Raw genomic sequence first — 24,189 nt, 5'->3', positions numbered from 1 at the left:
ACAAATCAACTATATTTTTTTTAAATGTGGTCATTGTAAAGGTTGAATTTAATCAATCCTTACAAGTGTGAATAATGGGGAAGATTGTGATGGGTCGAGTTTTGACTGAGCTCGCTTTGGGACGAGCTGCCTACGTATCAAGTTTTTGTGATGAACTTGAATCAAGTCAGACGTAGTTCCTCTCCTCTGTTTTATAGGTAAGTACCCAATGCTTCCCCCCCTTTCCTCCGTCAGCTCAGGTCCCTGTCTTGATGAGAATAAATGAGCTTTTAGACAGTGTATTCATGAGCGCGACTGATGCTATGGCTTTAACCAACACAGCTACGTTGAGCGTTACTGCCCGTTGCGTGCATATGCCAAGTTGTCACCTCGTTCTGGACGAAGTGTTATATATTGTGACGATCTGTCATGAGTCCTAGAAGTTGTCACCTCGTTCTGGACGAGGTGTTATGTTGTAACGATCTTCTATGAATTTTCCTGATTCGTGTTGGACACATGCATAATATATATAAATATATTATTCCCTCACAGTCGTACTTTTAATATAAATTACTCTCTAATCTTTAATGCTCAAAAATACACCTCAGAATTTCTACATATTACATTGACTTTTCATTCTTTAACAATGAATCTTGAATTTTTTTTCTACATATTACAATACTTGTTGCACTTGCACTGAGCATCAATCATATATCACATCTATTAGATCTTCTGTTGTGATTGAATCCATGATGAGAGCGTGAAGACCTGCAACCCTGATGTCCATAGATGCCTCGCTTATAGAGTCTATCCAACACTCTAACGTCTTCAGGAGACGACCAACACAACTCCAATCCACTTCATCAGTTGTCAATAGGACGTGTTCAATTACATCACTTTCCAAAACCATGCTCCCACTAGTATCCTCCCCATCACTGCCATAAACTGCATCCATCATCTTGATCAGGCAATCTACAACATATTGCAGCCCTTTGGTTGAAGCCAGGATTTTACACCCTTCAATGGAGGTTGTTATTTGGGATAATAGGGGAAGCATAAATAAAACAGAATAGAATGGTCTTGGTTCATCCTCACCCTTGATGGAAAGAAGGTACTCGAGAAGATCCAGAGCCTTTAGCATGCAGGCAAAGGGTGATTCCGCAAAGTACTTCCCAACAAACAACACTGAATCAAGAAGATCCTCTCCTTTTCTATGATCATGATCCTTTGCCTCTTGCAAGAACTCTAGAACCTTACCCATCGTCTCATTCAGACCATTGACCATCATTATTCCCATGCTTTTATCAATATAACTCTCATTGATTTCAGAGACGTTTTCTATTGAGACCGATTTCATCATCTTTTCTGCTGAGACTGATTTTATCATCTTTTCTTATGATGATTCCTTCACGTATAAATCTTTAGCACAGATGCACGCACACAAGAACAACTAGCCTTAGCATTTCCAGAGAGATAAGAGATAAGAGATAAGAGAACGAAGATAACAATAAAACAATAAAACAGTCACTGAATTCCAAAGACACGTGGCATCTACAATTATTACAAAACTCAGGACGTGATACAGACCAACTAAACAAAACCCAAACTACACAGAGACAGAAAAATCCTACAAAAATTTAGGCAGAATTTCCTCTGTATTTTCGACATTTCATAAACTTAAATCCTGTCATAACTTAGAAATCCAATAAAACTACACCAACTACTAAAAGATATACTGATTAGACTATCAATGAGAAGAGACCAAGTAAAAAGTATTTTCTTAAGCTACAGTATGTTTTTTCAATCTCTGCCGACTAAGAAAGCTTTGCAGCTGAAAATTGTAAAGGTCCAGGAGTACCTTCTTAAGTTCGACTTTAGGTGGTGATCCTTCTTGGTAGAAGCTTGGCATTGGGTTTGCTCTAAATGTCAAGCTCTTCCTAAGCTGCTTGAAAGCTGCCTCTCGCTCTTCCTGAAGAATGTAAGGTTCATAAGACAACAGTAGAAGAGGTCATCTTACAAAGTTCAATTTAACATAACCCAAACAAGAGAACCAGAATTTTTAGGGAAAAAAGAAGAAGAAAAAGTGATGCTCTCCAGTGGATGAACATACCTTAGTTCTAGCTTCGCATTGGTTCCTCTCTGGAGTATCGCGATAAAATAAAACATGAAATCTTCTTGCCTTAGCCAATGTGGTCCTTTTCTCTTATTTGTTTTTCAAGAATATGTTGAAACCCTCTTTTACTATTTTAAGTTAGATGAATAGTTTGTCCTGGTTGCGACTCCATCTGTTTCACTTTTTTTTTAGTGAAAGCGAGCTGCAACTGTTACATTGCCTCTTTATTCTACTTAATCAGGGAACTTGGAACAGGTTGCCGAGCGGCAGGGAAAACATCTAGCAGCTATGCTAAACCAGATTGGAAAAGAAGGCGGAGGACATGCAAACTGTGTCGGAGACAAGGAATTAGGTGCCTCATTTGTCTACAAGCATTTAGGCAGCATGGCAACTGTTGGCATATACAAAGCTCTTGTAGACCTCAAGAAGAGCAAAGTCGGTATCTCAAAAATTTAGTTATTTATGCTAATTTACTTTAACTAAGTGGCTAACTAAGTTACTTATCTTTCTCAGAAGGTAAAAGGTCTGGTTAAACTTACAAAAAAAAAAAAAAAAAAAAAAAAAAAGAGAAATTCAGAGTTTTGGTTCCTCAACAGTGAGTACTTACCTCTGACGGATGTAAGGGCTTAATAATAGTTTAGTAGTCATTTGAGAACTTCTCTATAGCACCAATCTCAATAATAAGAGCTAGTGTTTCACTCGCTACCATACCCACAGATGGATCACTTTCATTTAGTAGATTGAAAAGATAAGGTATTGACCTGCAACGAACCACAAATGCATGTAAATTTCTTGCATCGAAATACCATACCAAAATTGAATCTTGTGAATTTAGGATTGACAACAGGTACTCACTCGTTCCAAAGCTTTGGACTTATACTCCAACTATTCAAGCTTGCAAGTAGAAAGGACCAAGCAGATATAGCAGCTATTAGTACTTGATTATTGCGCTCACTTGTTGCTTCCTGAATAACACCAATAAATTTCAATCACCCAGTTCACTTATCAATAGCAGTTTTTCAAAGAAATAGTAAGCCCAAGTACCAATTTGTGATGAAGAAAATCCCATATCACTTGCATTGAGTGTTAAGTATCTTGAGGATCGTATTCTCCGACAAAGGTAACAATTGCCAAAGATTCCAATAACTATGATCATACAGTGAAATTACACAAAAACAGTTCAGTATACAAACAACATTCTTATTATGGTTAAAAATGATAGAATAAATCCCAAGTGTCTTGTTATATCATACTTACACATAATAAACTCGATGGATCAGAATCAAGCTTCAAAGCTTGGGAGATTCGAGGAATTGAGTCTTCCAGTATTTCATGTTCTACTCCAATATCCTGACAACCGACAGTGAGGGACAACAATCCTACAAATCACAACGCCAGAAAATGCATCTTTTATTAAATAAGATTATTGGAAAACAGAATGTCTTAGTTACTTCAAAGGATTAAAGATTACCAAGGATGTGAGAAGCTAAAATTATCTCGTTGGTAGATTTAGACCTGATGGAGATGAGGCACAAGTAGAGTAGAGCTATAGAACTGCAAAAACAGAATGAAGATTGATATACAGAGTAATTTACTAATAAAAGGAGACTCGTTGAGTTTGAGAGGTGTGCGAGAGACCGAGAGTGGAGAAAAATGAGCTTTTATAGCCATCAAAATTTCGCGTGGGAGAGGGTAGGAGTAGCTTTTTTTTAGTTTGTTCGTCGGTTTGCGAAACTCTCCAGTTTCTTTCTTTCGCCACCGCCACCACCACCACCACCACCACCACCAATTATATCTGAAAATATCGTGGTTAAACCAGAATTTATATATCGTCGAAATATCCACAAATATCATCGATATTTACACTGATATTTATCCAAATTAATATCGCGATATTTATATATCTATTTCTGAAATCTTGATATTTATCGCAATATATCGCGATATTTTGTACTATGGTGATAACTACCAAAGTCTTGGGTGGGTGACTACCTTGGTGTGATCTCCAAGAAAAGTCATTTAGGATAGAGAGTAACTAGGTTGAGGTGTGACTTCCTAGTGAAATCTCCTAACAAGTGGTATCGGAGCAAAAGTTATTTGAATCATAGTACACAATGTGTTTGAAGAAAATACTACACCTTTAGTATTGCGGCACCAACGTTGTGTTGCAAGCTAGATGTTTGTAGAAATTCCTTAAAGAGATTCTCCACCGCTATTTGGTTCAAGTGGAAGTCATGACGAACAATAGAGAAAGCTACAACATAGAAAAGTTTAATGGTACAAACTTCGGCTATTGAAATATGCAAATTGAGAACATACTATACCAAAAGGATTTGTATGAACCTTTGATAGGAGAGAAGCCAACGAGTTACAAGCAAAGTGAATGGGATTTGCTAGATAGAAAATCATTGGCGACAATTCGATTGAGTCTCTCAAAGTCGGTGGCCTTCAATATTGAAAATGAAAAGACGGCGACGTCTCTCATGAAGGCACTCACGTGCATGTATAAGCAACCTTCAGCCGTGAACAAAGTCTATTTGATTACCAAGCTCTTCTCCATGAGAATGTCAGAGAATGATTCCTTCAAGGACCACTTAAATGGATTCAACTAAACGAAAGACCAATTGGAGTCAGTTAAGATTACATTTAGTGATGAAGTGAGAGTGTTGGCGATAATAAGACAAATGCCTCCAAGTTAGAAGGCTACGGTTGCAGCTATTAGTGGCTCGGCGAGAATGAATAAGTTGAAATTCGACAATATAGTTAATATGATACTAGCGGAGGAAATTTGAAGGAGTTCGGATGGAGCCTCGACATCTGGTTTGGATTTGAGTACCGAGAGCGAAGGGATGCATGTACACAAGGGTTGTGGTAGACCGAGAAATAGAAGGGGGAGAATGAACTCTCATGCCCCTAGAGATGAGCCTAGAGATGATAGTATCATTATATATTACAATTGTGGTTTTCTTGGCCACTATAGTAACCGATGCCAAATACCAAGGAATGACAACTACATGAAGAATCAAGAAGCTAATGTAGTTGAAGTGGAAGATGATGCTTTGATATGTTCGATGGAGAATAACAAGGAGTCTTAGGTTTTAGATTTTGGCGCATCATTCCATGTGACCTCAAATCGAGAGTTCTTTGAGAACTACACCAAAGGTGACCTTGGAAAGGTCTTTCTCGGTGATGACCAATCTTGTTCCATTGTTGGCAAAGGTGATGTCCGTGTCAAGTTGAAAGATAGGACATGGTTATTGAGGGATGTTCGACACGTTCTGGATTTGAGGAAGAATTTGATTTCAGTGGGTCAATTGGCTAGTGAAGGATTTGTTACAATCTTCATGAAGAATACTTGGAAAGTCTCTAAGGGTTCTCTAATAGTCGCTAAAAGTGACAAAGATGGTACTCTCTATATGACTACACAAGGGTGTGGGTTGAATGTCATGGCAAATGGCAAAGAGGATTCAAATATTTGGCACCGCAGACTTGGTCACATGAGTGAGAAAGGAATGCAAGTCCTTCATGATAAGCACCCAAAAGTGTACTATGAAACCCCATTGAGACATATAAATTTGGTTAATTATGTGTTTAATAATCATGAAATAAATATGTTTTCATACTTTTGCAGGTATTCGCAGTAAACATGGAAATATTATTTAAACCTGCGATAAAGCACGAGGAACGACATATATATGAATTTTTTTAAATCCGCACAGAAGCATCAAACTTCCGAAGCTCCTACCTCTTGAACCAGGACTCCGAATGCGACAAGTGAACTGCTCAAACAATCAGGGCGATGAACTCTACGCATAGGCGGGAAGTTATAAAATTGCCTAAAGACCGAACCGCCATTGGACTGCATATAAGACCCACTATGTGGGCCCGCAAGATTGGATGAGTCATCAATCATGGAGCATGTCAACACAAAAATGACAAATTATTGGTGTAAAGTTGACACCTTGTATGTAATTAATTAGATTAGGTGTTAATAGTGAAAAAAAAGGCAAGGTGTCACTTTATTTTAATGTGGTGGATAAAAATGAAGTAAATGTGGTTTGATGTTTCACATGGGAGGAAATGAGATATCTCTCAAATGGAGAAGAAAACAAAACAAGGGGGGGACACTCCATTTACTCCCTTGACTTTTTTTTTCCTTACCTTGTATTATTTTAGTTCCTTAGTCATTTGGATTATTTAGTTTTAGTTTTTGTAAGAAAAGCTTGTAATAGTTTTAATGGAGGAAACTTTGGTTTTCTTCTAGTTGAAAATAAATCAAAAGCAAGTGAGTTATATAATTTGTCTTCTTTTTCTTTTTTTTTCTCTCTTTTTGTATTTCTAACTTGTAATCTTTTATCCCAAGGATCATGAGCTAACTTCCCTTTTGGGGAGTTAATCCAACTCATATGAGGGAAAATATTTGTTGTTGGTTTGGTAAGTTAGTTAGGAAGATCACTAGACCTACATCCTATCCCAAAATGATAGTTGGTGTAGTGTCTAGTTAGGAATCAAAGTGATGAGCTTATAGATAAGTCATTGCTTGGTTCCACTTGCTAACATGTATGAGCTTAGAGATGAGCCATACATGTTAGGGATCAAGTTTTCTTCTATTAGGACTTGTCTATGAGTCTAGGAAGAATAAAATAAATTTATTAAAATCAACAACAAAAGTTATCTTCACATGAGGAGGATTAGCTCTCCACCTTTTCTTTTAGTAAATCAGACAAGGCCTTAGTTGCATGATTTTGAATCTTAATGTTTTTCTTAATGTTTGTGTAGGAAAGAAACCTAGTATTAATATTTAAACTTACTCACTAGTTCCCTAAAAGTAAAAACCAAGTTGTAGTTGTCCTAGACTTTAGGTTAGATCGAATCTTTACTCCAACTATATGAACACGAAATTTTGTGAGTAAGGAAACTTTGAATTTGCACTTTTGTCAAATTAGAGAGACAATCTCTAACGTAGTAAAAAGTGGATATCACTTCACTCTACTGGTAAACTCCCATTAGAGTCGACGGACTTTGACTTCTGCGAGAATTGCATGTTTGAAAAGCAAAGAAGGGTGAGTTTTCAAGAGATGGATCGAACTCTGAAAGCTAGGAAGCTTGAGTTGATTCATATAGATGTCTGGGGGACAACTAATGTCTCTTCACTTGGTGGAAAGTTATATTTTGTGACTTTCATTGATGACCATATAAGGAAGGTGTGGGTCAATTTCTTGAGACACAAGTCCGAGGTATTGGAAGTGTTTAAGACGTGGAAGACTATGGATGAGACATGCTTCAAGGTGAAGAAGCTGAGACCCGATAATAGATAATAGTGGAGAGTATGTTGATTCAAGTTTTGAGAAGTATTGTGCTAACATTGGCATCAAAATGGAAAAGACTTTGCGAGGGACACCTAAGAAGAATGAGGTCACAAAGCGGATGATTAGAATACTGACAAATAGGGCTAGGTGTATGTGTACACTAGCAGGCTTGCCTGAGCAATTCTGGGCAGAGAGTGTTAGCATAGCAACTTACCTGATCAACCGAGGACTGTCAGTACCTTTGGATTTTAGGATTCCAGAGGAAGTGTGGAGTGGGAAGGATGTGAAGCTTTCCCATTTGAGAGTGTTTGGGTGGTGTCATATGTGCACACTAGTGACTGATAAGAGCCCAAAACTATAGTTTTAACCCCTTAATATCATTACATTTAGACCAATTAGGTGTATAATAAATATGAGTTAGTACTATTTACGTACATTTATGTATTTCAGGCATTGGAGTCAAATATGTGAAGAAACACGTAACTTTTGCGAGATAAAGGAGCAAAGGTTGGTTGCTAAGAAGTTCTATGATTAAAGGCCAAGATTCAAGGAGAAAAAGCCTTTTTAAATCCCGGTCAAAGCTGAAAAGTCAAAGTCAATGGGGGAAGAAATAGAGCAGAAAAGTCAACAGAACTTCCGCAGGTCGTATCTTTGGACTCAGACCTCGGAATGGGGCCTATTATATGTCAAAACGACCATCTCAGAAAGAGATTTCTAACGGTCCAGGCCTTAACCCAATAAGAGGAGAACAAGTAGATGAAAAGACTGTAGAAGTAATTTCCAGCAGAGAAACCCTTTTTGGACTTATGTAATTAGGTTTTGGGCTTGATTTAAGGGCCCAAAACATGGCTCCAAAGCCCATGCATGAAATTGTAAACCTAGCCTCTCTTATATAAAGAGGACTAAGGCATAACTCTCTATATACTTAGACTTAGATAGATATAATTAATTAGAGATAGATAGTTAGGACTTAGACTTAGTTATTAGATTAAATTTAAGTTAAGTTATTGTTCTTCAGTATTCATTTGATTAATAAAAGAAAGTTTGTTTTTCATTATATTTCATTCTTATTTATATGTTCAAAATAGTCTAATAAAAGACTTGATGTGATAGTTAGGATTATTGCTTTTAAGAGTTTCACTCTAGTAGGATAGTTGATTCGCCATGAGAATGGATTGGACTTCTTCACATGCTAATTATTAGTTGGCAGAGATTGTCATGAGTAATTAGGGATCAAACACTTAATCTTAGTTGATTAGGATTGTAATAACCTACACTAGCATACATGCAACGGGTTTAATCTCCCTAGTACTTAAATGGTTGCACAAAAAACCCCGGAAGCGGACAAATGCATAAAACCTCCCTATTATTTAAAACATAACATCAAAGCCAAAACAGACCAAAATACCCATGTGAACTCTAAATTTCTATTTCGAATTTAAAGAAAATCGGGCTGACGTCATCAATCTTTATTTATAATTTCGGCTTAAGGACAAATCGGGCTGACGTCATCCTATGTAAATTTGTATTTACATATGACAATATAAAATTACACAGTCTTCTTAACCTATTTAAATTTAAATTTTTAATCCCAAAAGTTACTAAGTAAATTTAAGTTTTCATAGCTCCAATGACTATATAAATATAGTTTTACATATATATAATTATGTAAACATAATTTACATATATTCTGTTAGGTGTTGGGAAATTTTCAATCCCAAAAGTTACTATATAAATTTAAGTTTTTATAGCTCTAATGACTATGCAAATATAGTTTTACATATATATATATGACTATGTAAAAATACATTTACATATAGTCGGAAAATTTTCAATCCCAAAAGGGTAAAAAAGGAAATAAGATAAAATAGGAAATAAAAACAGACCAGATTTTATCTCTTTTTTGGAAAATAGGGAGGTTATTTAACGAAACCTAAATAATAGGGAGGTTATGTGATATGGGTCGATGGGAGGGAGTTTAAACTCAACCAAGTTAGAACCAAGGGGCTGAGCCTCATTTCTTGCACTAGCATATTAGGAGTACATCAAGTGGATTCAAATCTCCCTAATCCCTTCTCCAAATTCACATTTTAATATTCAATTATCATAGTATAAGTTAATACATCTTATTTAAGTTCAATTGCCATATTAGTATAATTCAATTTATTACTCTCATTCGTTTTGTTAGTATCGATTAAACTAGCGGAAACTTATGTTTAAAGGATTAGGAGTGGAACAAATTCTCTACTCCATTTATTGCATGATTCACGAGAGTAGAACTTTGATAGTTTAGAGTAAATTAGTATAGCTTTACTTCTGTTTAAGTTTAATTAGTTAAGTAGGAGTAAACCATACTTTTTACGTTTATTAAATGGCGCCGCTGCCGTCTTAGTTCTATTTAAATTTGTTTCCTTTAGTATTTTTGTCCCTACCAAAACCCCATTAAACTCACCCACCCTTGTTTGGTTCTGACTGTGTGTGTTTGGTTCAGAATTTTTTTTTCCAGAAATCTACTGGAAAATTAAAAACTCGTTGGTCTGGTCCTTTTATGGTTACTTAAGTCACCCCTTACGGGGCAATCACCTTGTTAAATCCCAAGAACAACAATACCTTTCAAGTTAATGTCCAACGATTAAAATATTTTCACGAGTTAATGTCTCCTGATCCTAAGTCCACATTTAACATAATTCATATTTTCCACTCTTGCATGTTTTCTCGATTTTTGAGTCATGTTTCTCTATGGTGTGAATTATATCTTTATTGCTTTATTGTTTTCCCTTATATTAATCGGTATTCATAAAAAAAAAATAGAAAATGTTAAAACCATAAAAAAATGTAATCTAACAAGTCTCGGGAATCTGACTTTAAAAGACCCACGTGTTTAAACAAATTTTCTAAACCCTATTTTCAAAATTTGTTTGGGGGTGGGGTGTTGGTCTTTCCATTATTGTTCGCTCAACTTCCTATTCTTGTTATTTATGCCATTTAGTTATATTTTGATTCGGGTTGACACTATCTATGAAATTAGATTCTTTTTGCTCACATAACTTATGTCATGCACACACTTTGAGACGTTTTCCATTTTCTTATATGTCAACCACGATTAGATTTGATTTTTTTTTTATAGATCATTGGATTGTACTCTCTTTGATGATCGTTTTCATAGCTCATTCGCAAAAATCGGGCTGTTAACGAATTGGGAATCTTAGTTTAATTTTACGCAGCATAGGACAGAATGGGTATTTTGAAATTTGTTCTGGGCTTGGGCACAATAGGTTAAACCCCACTCGTTTAAACCCCTTTGCGTTCTTCACCTTCTCCGTGCCTCCAAGAACATTTCGAACCAAAAAAAAATAAAAATAAAAAAATAAATCCAAAAAGCCACCGCGACCCACTCCAAATTTTCGAGTGAGCTTCAATTCAAACTCGTTCCTCACCTTGCATTCCACCCAAATTCGAATTCTAAACCCCAATGGCTACCCAAAACCGAAAAATTCTCTCGGAACAAGCTTTTGTTTCTAAGCAATTTTCACCCTTGTATGATACTGAGATGATTAGTAGGAGGTGGAAAGGGTTGCGGTATTCAGTGAATAATTTTTATCACACCGATTTGGTGTTGAGTTTTTATAAGAAGAGAGAGATTGAGGGTAGGAAGATTTTTGCGAGAGTGAATGGGAAGAGGAAGAAATTGTGTACAGGTGTGTTGGCTAATATTTTTGGCATTGATGCAAGACGCCTCACACTGACAGTGCAAGAATCCCAGTTCAGAGGAATCGAGGCTTTGATGAGAGAGAATATTGGAATGGCAATACAATACGAAGTCGCATTGTGTTCGATAATCGTCTCTAAGAACCAACCAGCTGGCTATAGCTCAGTGGATTGGTCAGAATGTCATTTGCACTATGAAAGTCAGTGACATTAATTCGAACTGTCTACACGTTCTCTGGGTTATGCAGGAGAAGAGGTATGATTTTTGCATCCTCGACTTTTTGTTAGCTGAGATTCGATGCGTTGGTATTAATAATGCACCCTTGCCTGCTTTAATTAAAAAGATTATGATGCATTGGGGCCGTGTTCCGAAGACTGATAGGATTATGTTGAAGTTGCATGCAAATCCACGAATTTATAAAAACTGTATTAAGAGGAAGTGGAAATTGCCTGAGGATAGGAGTGTTGAGACGGAGTCGAGTGAGGAAGATGAGGATGAGACGTCATGTTTTGATGTCGGAGTTTGGGAAAAGGCTACTACGGATGAAGCCCATGGCTCCCTATTGCATCGTGGCATGCGTTCTCTTAATACCATCTATGAGGATCTTCGGACTAGGCAAGTTACAATGCACGAGAACTTTGAGAAGATCAGCGATAGTCAATGAGATATCCGGGCTAACATGGAGACTCTCATCCAGCGTGAGGATGAGTGTTGGGGAGCTATGAATGCATTCATGGACCAACAACGCCAATTCCAAGTAGAAGTTCTACGACGCTTGCCACCTGATAGGGGTTCTTCTTCTGATACCTCTGTGAAGCATGACCGTCGTCGGCGCAGGACGGATGACTCTAGCCCATCATCGTTGCATGGCTAGTTTATTTTGTATTCTTGTTGTGTTAAGATTTGTTTTCTTGAATATCATAGATTTTGTTTCCGAGTTGTTAGTTAAGTAGTTAATATTTGGATTCTGTAATTGTTATTTTATTTTATTTTAATTTGAAGTTATTTTAGTTTCTGGCATATGCTCTGTGTTGTATCATGAATCCCATCCTTTCAACTTGTTTGGGGGTAGAATTATTTATTTAGAAATGCCTATAATCATATCCACGTATTTTTTGTTGAATTATTATTGTCTGCTTGATAATGATTGAATTATGTGAGAATGTTGCTAAATTGGTGTCGCTAGAATTAGCAAGTGTTGTTTGGTGCAACCTCAAGGAGTCATAACTAGATGATTGCTATTTTAATTCCAGCCAAAAAGCTATTGGTTTGGTTTTGGAGCATGCCTCTTGTCTAGTTCTATTTTGGTTTTAGAAATATATTTTTCCATCATGTTGCCTTAACTAGTTGGAAAGTTTGTGGAACTTAGAAACTAGTTCTCTATAAATCTTTGGTGCACTCTTAACTTCACATCACACCTCTCACTTTGTATCTCTCACTTTGCCTTTGAATTTTCACTTCATAGCACCCATCATACTCGGAGAGCGCACGCTCTCTATTTTGCCTATACTCGCCCTCTATTTTGGTGGTGTCACAAATGCATCATTGACGGGTTAAAATTGTCACTACAACCGTTGGCAATGCTTCCACATCCGCGAACACCTATGCGACTGTTTTCAACCATGACCTAGAATGACAGCTAAGGCTTGTCAAGAATTCCAACAATTAGCGTGATGACCCAAAATTGTCGGCTTAAACAAGATATTTCAATGGTTTAAAATCATCAGAGTTGCCAACAGCTAATTTCTTTCGCAAATACTGACAACTATCTCGACGACTCAAAATGGTCAATATAGCCAATTTTTTCCCAACGGCTTTAAATTCTCATAATGGCCTACACTTATAAATTGTTGCAGAATGTGTCATTAATTCTCAACAATGACGAGCTTTTGCTGTTGAAAACGGCATAAACCAATACTAAAGCATAGTCGCTAAAGATTATAATATAAAAACAATTCGTACACCACAAAACCACCTCAAACAAAATTCCATAATCAATACCCTTTTTTATTAAAAATCAATATACATGACATAGAAGTACAAAACATTTACAATTTTTTATACTACATTACAGAATGTTTAGCTCCCGAAATCAATGGATTATCAGCAACTCATCTCGCTTAGTGAGTCCAAAAGAATTGTCGAAAGTAATGGCCTACATTGCAACAAATAGCCACCGTATCCAGCTCAAGAAGAAATTTCCTGGTTACTGGAGACAGTTCCGAAAAAATCTAATTGCCTGTGAAGCCAAAGGAATTTCCAAAAAATATAAGAAAAATGTTTCACTTTTATGAAGGGATTGATAATTGGAGCATAAGATGCCTTGGAAATACTTTGATGCGTACCTGCAAGGCAAACATGATGTCTGATTCATCAACTTTTAGTGTTACTCTTTTTGATCTATCATCCCGAGATTGGCCCATTTTGAAAATTCCCTGCATACCAAACAGCCTGGGATTTGTTAGTTTTCTCTTGTAATATAGGGTCGCACCCAACTTAACAAGGCACGACATGACTATGTAATTGAGTCATGCACACAAATTGAATCGATTGCAAAGATTTAATATCGGTGTTTTTAGAAGATGAGAAAAATCATTAGGTTCGGTGGTGTTCCAAGCACACGGTCACCGAAAGCACTCTACACATATTTGAAAATTCCAGGAAGCCGGCGGGAGGAATTTGTGCTGATTTGCTCAAGTCAATGTAACTTAATGACCAAAAAATGTTCGCATTCCCTAAATAGTGTCCATCATACAATATGCCATCAACTTTCCCTATCACGTTCATAATTTCCGATTCTGAAAGACAATATGATAATTGAGACATGTCAATATTGAGGAAACAGGGTTAAGCAAATAGGACAAAATTGTATTAGCAAAGTATAAGATCATATTACATAGTTAATCCAGAATCTTAAGGTGACAGCCTTATGCATACCTCTGGATTGAGTATTGAGATGCATTACATAGCATGCATTTACAAATATAATAATTAATGGCTAAATTCATCCGTTGCTTATTGATATCAATGTCTAATGATACTTGATGGATATAATTCATACGGTTGTTTCTTTCTCTCTTTTTTCTCGAGTCTAAGTGTGAGGTCATCACTATAAATCGTACTCAATCACTCTTACATGGAGAGACCGTAATATGAAACGGAGTTATAACTAATGAATCAACTGAAAATAATGATCGAGCAAAGTACAAGTAAATGTGAACATAAAAAATTACCATCAGGATCAAATTCCTGGTCATAAAGAGATATGTTCAAATCAGGAAGTACTACTGCAAATAAGAGACACTGAACTCAAAAGAAACCAAAAATACCAATATATATAATTATATATACAACTACAAGCCTAAAAGATATGGAAAGATACAAATCAAACAGAGTTTGTAAATCAGATACTGTTGGAGTTTTACTTAGAGGTGGACTATCCGCCTATGGAAATACACATGCTCATAATGGTAAAGAAGGTCCTTGTAATATTTCCTCAGCCCATATGAACCATTTGTTGCGTTTGCAGGAAAGTTGAAAACTCTACTTAATTCTCCATATATGAATAATCATGGACGATGCCCTTGTAAACAAGGATAGGGAATGGAACTTAATTTGTGTTATCAGCTGCACCAAAAATAGGCAATGAGTATCTTAATGGCCACTTCAAACTCTAAAAATGAATCTAAGGAAAGAGAGCGCACCTCTCCAACAGTAGTATCCTTCTTAGTTCCACGGAAAAGCTTCACCATAGAGCAAAGTACGATCTGCAGTGACAAATGTATGAGTAACTCACAAACAAAACTTGAATGTTATAATGTGAAAGCACAGGAAGGGCTAATTAAAGTTTTTAGCGTGCATTACCGGTTAACCATGAAACCATCAATGAGTATTTTGACTAAAAACTGGGCAAACTGGATTCCTTTTATAATATAGAAGTTTGTTTCTTTCTGACTTTTAAGACCCGCAAGAACTTGGTTACAAGTTTTTCCAGCTAATAAATTTTACAAGTGAACTTAAGTTGCAAGGATATAATTACGAGGGGCTATAAATGTGTAGAATTTAGGTTTTGCAATTACATTTTAGTTGACTGATGAAAACAATAGATATAGTGTATGACACGGTTATAACTAGATGGAAACTAAGCGAGAACCGACTGTTGATGTTGAGGCGGTGGATTGTATGGTATCCACTATAGTCGATTTAAACGTCCTTGACAAAGCTAAAGTCATATGAACAACCCTTACCTGCAAATGAAGTCAAAACCTTCATGGTCAGAAAAGGAGAAGGATGACTACTTTGGATGATTATGTACTGAACTTGGACTTAACAATGTTATGCTAAAAGAGATTACAATGTTAGTTTCCTACTTAAGTAAGCAGTCAGTTAAAGGAGGTTTAAATAGATCCGATGATGCATTCTCTGGCTATGACAGATTCATTGTGCTGCTAGAATCTCTTAATTCTGCCTCTACCATCTCAATGGCACTCCTACAATGAACAGAATGTAATGGTGTAAACATGTGTTCATTGAGGGAAAAAAAATGTAGACTTGAAAATTTCAAATAATTATTGGTTTTAGTTCCCTACAGAAAAAACAAATAACGAATAAATAGACTATGAATCACCACAGAAATATTTTTTCTTCTAGGACAAGGAAACAGATACCAATAGTTTGTTTCTTCAATGCAGATCTTGTAATAGATCGCGGACCTCAATGCACTTACTTGATTATTAGGCATGTCTTTTGGCCCAATCTCAATCCTTAAAGGAACACCTTTCATTTCCCCTTTGTGAGTATTTCCAACTAGGTGAATCCTCTTCTATATATTTCTCAGCATGGACACCGGCATTGCTCAATGTTTCCATAGTGGCAGAGCACACATCAAAGATGACTTACATATCAGCGTCTTCGTAAGGAACAGGAACCACAATAACTTGGATGGATGCCACTTTAGGTGGAAGAACCAAACCTTTGTCATCACCATGAACCATCACCATGACTCCAATCTATATAAGTAAGAGAATGAAACGAGTACATTATACTACTTTCTTTGGCTGGCAGATAGTGACAAGGACTTGCCAAGCAAATTTATGTTTTTCAGATTTGTCAAATGCACATCTCGTCTCTTCATATACAAGAATGAACAGTCCTACAAACAGCTAAGTGAGCGGGGAGATATAAATTACTTCGGAATGAATCAGACTTCTATAAGTTCTATATTAAATGAACTCTTGATCGACGAAGAGTCTATTGGTTTCACACTCAAATTTTAACTATTCTAGGACGGTTGGAAAATATCGGTAGAAGTGCTTCTCATCCAATGCCTTTATAAAAAAATTTCAGAGATGGTTAACTTCAAGATCTTGTTAAGTACCTAAGCAATTATGTGAAATAAAAAATAACAAAAGAAATTGTGTGAGAGTTCGCTCGAAAGTGTTATGCGCCTCGTGAATTCTGCCGGACCATAGCCTTCTCTCGCATCTCATTCTCGAAGGTTATCTCGAACATCTTGGCAAAATTCTGACCGAGGCAATGGGATGTTGCACCTTGTATGCCATGACCAGTATTTGGAATAAATGCCAGCCAAAATATAATCGTAAGCGAGAGATCTTTGAAAGCTCATAGTTTATAGTAATCAATTGAAACAAGTAGATGAGTTGCACGAAACTATCACGAGTCACCTCAACAGGTTGTTGTATAACTCATGAAAGGACCCATATCTCGTCCTTCATTAACAGTCTTAGAGTGGACTCGAGAAAATGGCAAAGGAAGAAGAGAAATACAAAGGGTTTTGGGGATGGGGAAGCTCATGAAGACTTAGATATTCACATGTCCGTCTCGCAAAGTATCTTCTTATTTCTCCATTCCTTGCTTTGATGCAAAGACCTTTTTTCAAAGCCGAAGGTGGTGATAATAGAAAGCGTAGGAGGAAGTATGTCGCTCTCTCTCTCTCTTTATTTTTATTTTTATTTATTTATAAAGGGAACAATTGGGTTGGAGTTGGTTCATCGATATTTCTATTGAATGTTATACTAACCCGCAACTCTTTTTAAAGCGTATGTTTTTCTGCTTAGGACAAGTGAAACATCCACACGTAAGAGAAGGAAAAATGCGAGCAAGAATTGCTTATGAAAGGACAGGAAACTTTTCAAGCTCGCTTGCCTACCCTTTTACAACTGGGATTGCTAGATACTCCTCATATATCCTTCTATAGAGCTCCAATATTTCACGAACTTGATAAATATTATCACATAAAAGAAAATAGAATGACCACGTATCCAAAAATATATGCAACATGCAAATGTAATATCTTCGGTTTGTCGGATAAGAGATAAAGATCTACACTAGAGTCTAAGACACATAGCCGTAACTACAAAAGCTAATCCTGAATATACAATCATTTGGAATCCAATACTTCATAGAGTTGTCAATAAAGTTTTAATTGCACTGAACTAGTTAACAGATTGGCTCAGTTTTCCAAATTAATCAGGTAGTACACCTTGTTGCAGAAAAGTTTACTTGTTAAAGTGTTATAGTTTCATTTTTCCTCTGTTTTCTGTGAAATAATAATATTCCAGTATCACTAATTTCTTTGTAGAATATATATGACCTCTATAATCAAAATAAATACTCTAATATATGTGGTATATTTCCATCACAAGAAACTTTTCAGGCTACTAGTAGATATGTTATCAACTTATTACTTTTACAAATGACAATCAAATTAAAACCAGTGACAAATCGTCGACATGGATTGTGGAATTTTCAACACAACCAAGTTTCAAAACTTCAAACGTGTTACGTTTGTTTTGTCGTCTCTTGATTTATTCATAAAGCGTTTATTGATATTAAGAGATAGGAATAACAGGAAAAGGGTAAATAATGAAAGAAGAAACAAGGTCAATACACATGTACACGAATAACATAATAATCCTATATGTCGAATTATTGAGGCCAACGATTTTAAAGTATCACAGGACTCCTTAGCAATTTTTTTTTTTAACTCACTAAAAGCAAAACAGTTGAACATTTTATATTAGCTCAAGTAGAATAGAACAGCTTGGCATAAGCAAATCAGCTCAAGTGAAATGCTACATAACAAACACCACTGCCCAAAAACTTGGCACAAGATTTAATATAATTAAACGATTTCAAACTATGTGTATGGGTAGAGTGTTATACAAGTCCCGAGAGAAATATAAATACTCAAGTATGAACCATTAGCTTATCTCCATAAGAAACAAACAAAAAAAATGAAGAAGAAGAAAGCACCTACTAATTAAAGTTTAAACCGATGTTCATGAAGGGACCAAAGTCAAGTCCGATTGAACTCGCACTGAAGCAAAAAACAAACGGCATTCCCTCTCTTTTGCAAGTGTCCGTGCAAAAGTGTTTTACCTATTCTAGGAGGACCGAGAGAAGAACACCTTGTCGGACACCAAAGAGCTACATCAAAATCTACCAATAGAAACTAAGCTTATTCCAAAAAGAATAAGATATTGTTGATTAAAAATAGTACGTAATAAATAACAGAATTAGAAAAAATTATCCGAACAAACTGCACTTCTCTCTCGTAGTACTACATAGGGTTTCCCATATAAATCATTAACTCGTCAAGAAGATCCCAAACATCACCGCCTAAAACTACTTCTTTGTACATGGATTTTGTTTCACCAGCATCTCCAACAGGTTGTGTAAAAATTGATATCAATGCATGCAACGGATTTATAACAAACAGAAGTTCCAAAAAGTATGTGAAACAAAAATAAATCATTGATTTGATCCAAGATGATGAATACAGGTTCTAATCACAACTCCTCAAGCCTTAAGGGATATTAAGTGATTCACTGAAAAATAGAAGTTATAGACTACAAAATAGAAGGTATAGACAGAAAAATGGAAGGTACAACATTTGTACATTTAGATTCCTTAGTAAAGTATGACATCAGATCGAGATTAAGAATATTAATTTTTTCCTAAGTAGTCGACTTAGTTTGACCTTTCATGGTACTAATGGTAGATACTTTTATATTCCAAAAAGGGCGGAGCTAAAAAAACAAACTAACAAAAAAGAAATCATTCGTTCGTGTAAAAGAGTGGAAAGTAAACAACCTTAAAAATAATACCTTGCCAATAAAAGCTGATGAACCACCAAGTCGTACGATCCCAACATCAACAATTCAGCATTAACAGGTGCACCTCCTGGAGCCTTTTTAAATGTGGGGGATTCAGCCAATGAAGTCCCACTAATAGTTGGGACAAAATCAATTAGCTTTTCCCGAAGCAAATGTCATATGCAGAAGCCATTCTTTCCTCTAAGCTAGTATTTAAGAAAGGAAACAAAGCTACATTCCAACATCTTAAGTAAAACAGCAATAAATAAAGAAGATAGTAAAATCTCAAGAAGAGTTTATCAAATAATTACCTCCTAATAAGAGAGAGCTGAGATGATACCTGGTAAGACCACCATGTTCCATTATTAAAGATTAAACCTACCTTTTTCCCTCCTCCTTTATCCGGGCTTGGGACCGGCAATGCTAAGCAAAAACTTGGCATTGGTGGAGTTTAAAGGTTTACCTAGAAGATGGTAATTTAAAATTCACTAGCACCACATAATACATTCAAAAAGACAAACTATCAATTGTCAAATAATATACAATTCAAATGACTTTCTTAGCCAGCAAAAGGGTACCACATAAACAACTACAAATAATAATACCTAACGCTTCATCGACCGCTTTCGTATATTAGTCTTCTCAACAACCACTACATTTTCGTCAAGATCATTATAGATCAGCTCATCATCCATTGCCTGTTCACTATTGCTGGTTCCAACTTCAACACTGGTTACGACCGATTCATTAGGAAGAATACAAGTTTTATCTTCATAATATGCCTTTGCTGGAACCTCTAGTACAACATGCCATTCCGGCTCCTTGGGATCTTTAGAGTAAAACACCTGGTTAGCATCTTGTGCAAAAATGAATGGTTCGTCACCTAATTGATTAGAACTAGCAAAGTTCGACAAATTTACTAATCTTAGATTCGCTTCCTTATCACATCTAACACCATGGTGAGTCACTTTAACCCAATCACACTTAAAGAGGACAGGCTTGTACCCTTCTCAATACTCTAGCTGGATGATATCTTTGAGAACTCCATAGTACATCAATGATTCATCTACTGGAGTCTTGTCTTTAGCACTAGATCGACAAGCGGTTATACAATCTGTGCTAACCCCACTATTTTGGTACCTTTTAGTTTTCTCATGGTCCTTGGTAACATAGAGGAAGCCGTTTATGCAGTACTTCTTGTAGCGCGTAGCAATCGACAAAGGTCATTTAATAATATCTAAGAAATCAACATCCGTAGAGTCAACGATCTTTGTCTGTAAATATTAACAACAAAGAATTAGATTTGATCAATCAAAAGCAGGCAAATATTATGTTATTTTCTAGTACTGCTTTGTTGCAAACTGTGGCAAAAAATCTTCTTAAGCTAGGTACCTTATAGTGTCAGATTTCTTTCCTAAAGTTGCCTTTACGTTCTTGTAAGAATTAGATGTATTTCCTTAAAGCAAAAGGGGAACATTTAAGCTTACATAAGATGCACAATGATAATTTAATATATAGGGTTACAATAATGCATACCTTTGCCACGTTTCATATTTAGGATGACAGTTGAGTACCCAATGGCGAGCTTGTTCATATTCAATACCATGGATGACAAAGGTCCGACCCTACTTAACTGGTCCGGCCTCACCATTGTCATCAATATCATCTAAAGATTTAGCAAAGTCATCCATTTTCTCCTCCGGTTCTTTCAAAATACTTGTTTTACCTTTTCCTTTTAATGATTGCAATATATTATTGCCTCCTCATCAAGGTATCTCTCGCCACACAACCCCTCAGGGTATGAGCTTTGTTTGCAACATAGCCTTTAAAAGTCTTCATAAACCTTCAATATTAACGGCGTGTTAAGTATAACATATTTCAAATAATATGTCTACAATGTAAATAATCAAAATTACACCATACCTTTCAAATGGATACATCCATCGATAATAAACAGTCCACAAACCCGAGCCTCATAAGCCAAATGGATAGGGGGGTGCATCATGACAACAAACACGACGGCGGGGAAATACTTCTAAAGTTCACATAGTGTCCTTGCCATATCCTTCTCTAATATTAACGGTGAATCAACATCGATAATCTTAGAACATAGAGCATTAAAAAATGAAGAGAAACTTTTAATTAAAGGGCGAATTTCCTTCTTATCCTTAAATGCATGTTGGATCAACATAGGAAGCAAATGCTGCATCAAGATGTGATAGTCATGAGACTTCATATGTGCACCTTTTAAGTCCATACCATCTTCTGTGACAATATTCCTCCAATTGCTACTAAAACCAAAAGGGACACGTAAATCACGTAATGTCTGGAGAAATAGCCTTTTCTCTTCTTTCATGAGCCAATACCGACCAGGCCCTAAATTTCCTTTCCATTCTGTTTTTGCAGCCATAGTCGCTTTTTGATTTTCAGCCGCTTCAAATCTCTACGTGCATTAGCATCATCTTTCATTTTTCCTTTTGTGTTCAGCATCAATGCAATCAAGTTCTCACAAACGTTTTTCTCGATATGCATAACATCCAAATTATGGCGCACAGGGATATGCTCCCAATACTCGAGAAACTTAAAGAAAATTGACTATTTACAGAAGCAAGTTGATGCATCACCATCTGCATATTCATCATCTTCTCCCACCTTTCTTTTTTTCTTTTTTTTAGTTTTCCCCCACACCACATCTAGTCCAGCAGTCATTTTTTTCACTACTTCCCCACTCAAACATATTGGTTGTCCACGAGACTCCTCTTTCTTATTAAAAGTGTTAGCACTTGTGTCTTTTCTGCTTGTATCTGTAGCCGACAGCCACCTCCTGCTACCCATGAATGCATGTTTCATTATATATCGAAGCCACATAGAATCTGTCTTTGGACCGCAACAAGTACAACCAAATTTACCCTTCGTTCTACAACCAGAAACATCCCCATATGTTGGAAAGTCATGTATTGTCCACAACAACATAGCATGAAGATTAAACTCGGTATTAGTGAACGCATCCAATGTTGTGACCCCTTTCTCCCACAGAACTTTCAACTCCGCAACCAAAGGTTGCAAAAAGACATCAATGTCCTTCCCTGGTTGGCTTGGGCCTTCAATGAGTAGTGTGAGCATTGTAAATTGTGGCTTCATGCATAAACCCGGTGGAAGGTTATAGGGTACACACAATACATGCCAGCAACTGTGTGTTGTGCTAAATGTGCCAAAAGGATTAAATCCATCTGTGGATAATCCCAAGCAAACATTACGAGGATCAGATGAAAAATCTTTATACCTTCTATCCATGGACTTCCATGTGTTAGAGTCGACTGGGTGCCTCATCTTTCCGGGTGTCATTCTTCCGGTTGAATGCCAAGTCATCTCTTTAGCCACCCAGGGCACGTTGTACATTCTTTGCAGTCTTGGAGTTATTGGAAAATATCTTAATATCTTAGCAGGGACTCGCTGTTTTGTTCTTCCATCAAACTTGAACCTAGACACACCACATGTGTCACACTTAATCTTTTTGGAATTCTGTTTTCCCCAATACAACATACAATTATTTGGACAAGCATGAATCTTCTCGTATCCAAGTTTCACTTCTTTAATGACTTTCGACGCATAATGAGTATTTTTTGGAGTGTTGTTATCTGGAGGTAACGCATCCTTTAGAAGCTGAAGGAGCTCAGTAAAACTTATATTGCTCCATCCATGGCCCACTTTTAGGTTCAACAGACTCCTTGTAAACCTGAGCACATTGTACTTACTACCATTGTACAAGGGGTTCAGATACTCTGGCATATTTCCTAACTCAGTAGGTGGTACCTCTCTGAATCTGTTCTCACCTTGAGTCCTCGTGTTTGGTTTATCTTGGACACAAGCATATGGATTACCACCAGAATCTTGAGCCATTGAGTTTATGAGAAGCTTGTCAAAGTCATCCATGTATACATCTTCTTGGTGGTCATGGAATCTTGATTCATTATCGGCGTGCTCAAATGTTTCACTCTCACCATGCAAGTACCAAATCTTATAAGCCGGGTTGAAACCATGTTTGAACAAATCTATCTTCACTTCTTCATAAGGAACTGGAATTCGTTGATTCTTGCACATATTACATGGGCATTTTGTCGTCTCTGTATCAGGAAAACGAACTTGCACGAATTTCACAAAGCTCGACACACCATCAATAAAACGTTGATCAGGAAAACTAAGATCAATCCAAGCCCTATCATCTTTTGCAGAGTCACCCATTTCCATTCTGCAACATGTTTAAAACAAGCATAATTTAGATAGGTAAAGGCATATATCTATGCAATTATAAACAATCCTCGGCAAGATAAAATATATATAAAAAACAAAGAGACAACTGAAAATAAGATTTAATATTGAAGAAAAGTGCTTACTTGATCAAAGAGAAAACCCTGGTTAATACTAATCGATGGAACTGGTAGAGAGTAACAAAAAAAGGGTGTGTTGAGGGAGAAGGAGGAGACAGAGAAAAGATAGATTGGAAGTTCGTATAACTGTTTTATGGGAACTTCCCATTTTAGTTGCTTTTCTTTAGACGTTGGAATTCAAATCGATATCCCTCGCTAAAACACATGTGCGTAGGGTAGGGAATCGGGTCGGGTAGACCTGAATCCGACCCGACCCAATTACCGAATACATCGGGTTCGGGTCGATTCTCATATCTGTTTATGTATTCGGGTATGTCGGGTTCAGGTCAGATTCAGATATAATTTTTGGGCTTTTTTTTTTAAATTTTTAGTGTTATCCGATCGGGTTAGTCGGGTTTGGTTGGGTTCAGGTCGGATTCGGATATTAAATTTCACATATAATCGGGTTCGTGTTCGGATACTGTGAAATTATTCGGATTCGGATATAGCCATATCTGACCCAATCCCTGCCCTACATGTGCGGCTTCACAAGCCATCAGTCGTTTCACATCGAGATGTATGTTGTTTCGTATCT

At 36.6% G+C, this 24,189-nt stretch overlaps 2 protein-coding genes and 1 long non-coding RNA gene across 3 annotated transcripts; all 3 read right to left on the bottom strand.

Moving 5' to 3' along the window:
• Positions 1-598: 598 nt before the first annotated feature.
• LOC147498597 (uncharacterized) lies at positions 599-1,392 on the bottom strand. Its single transcript, XM_086559060.1, has 2 exons — positions 1,075-1,392; positions 599-951 (listed from the first exon to the last, which is right to left on the bottom strand). Exons 1-2 carry the CDS (start codon positions 1,364-1,366, stop codon positions 683-685), a joined length of 561 nt encoding a protein of 186 aa, XP_086415186.1. The 5' UTR covers positions 1,367-1,392; the 3' UTR covers positions 599-682.
• A 76-nt stretch (positions 1,393-1,468) lies between these two features.
• Positions 1,469-3,835, bottom strand: LOC147498596 (uncharacterized). Its single transcript, XR_015194330.1, has 5 exons — positions 3,564-3,835; positions 3,350-3,471; positions 3,137-3,238; positions 2,948-3,057; positions 1,469-2,853 (listed from the first exon to the last, which is right to left on the bottom strand). It is a non-coding gene; the product is annotated as an uncharacterized LOC147498596 (long non-coding RNA).
• A 17,987-nt stretch (positions 3,836-21,822) lies between these two features.
• Positions 21,823-23,475, bottom strand: LOC147498595 (uncharacterized). The gene has a single exon (XM_086563281.1). It carries the CDS (start codon positions 23,473-23,475, stop codon positions 21,823-21,825), a length of 1,653 nt encoding a protein of 550 aa, XP_086419407.1.
• Positions 23,476-24,189: the final 714 nt, after the last annotated feature.

The sequence above is a fragment of the Coptis chinensis genome, chromosome 5 (assembly GCF_015680905.1).
Source record: "Coptis chinensis isolate HL-2020 chromosome 5, ASM1568090v1, whole genome shotgun sequence".
Classification (NCBI taxonomy): domain Eukaryota; kingdom Viridiplantae; phylum Streptophyta; class Magnoliopsida; order Ranunculales; family Ranunculaceae; genus Coptis; species Coptis chinensis.
The sequence above is the reverse complement of the archived record's forward strand: the minus strand, read 5'-3'. Positions and strand labels throughout refer to the sequence as shown.

What these genes read in the sequence shown, in the direction of transcription:
- LOC147498597 (XM_086559060.1), bottom strand. Translation starts at nt 1,366, where the DNA reads ATGATAAAATCAGTCTCAGCAGAAAAGATGATGAAATCGGTCTCAATA. An exon ending in GTACCTTCTTTCCATCAAGG is followed by an intron (nt 952 to 1,074) that starts GTGAGGATGAAC and finishes AATATGTTGTAG; the next exon opens with ATTGCCTGATCAAGATGATG.
- LOC147498595 (XM_086563281.1), bottom strand. Translation starts at nt 23,475, where the DNA reads ATGGAAATGGGTGACTCTGCAAAAGATGATAGGGCTTGGATTGATCTT.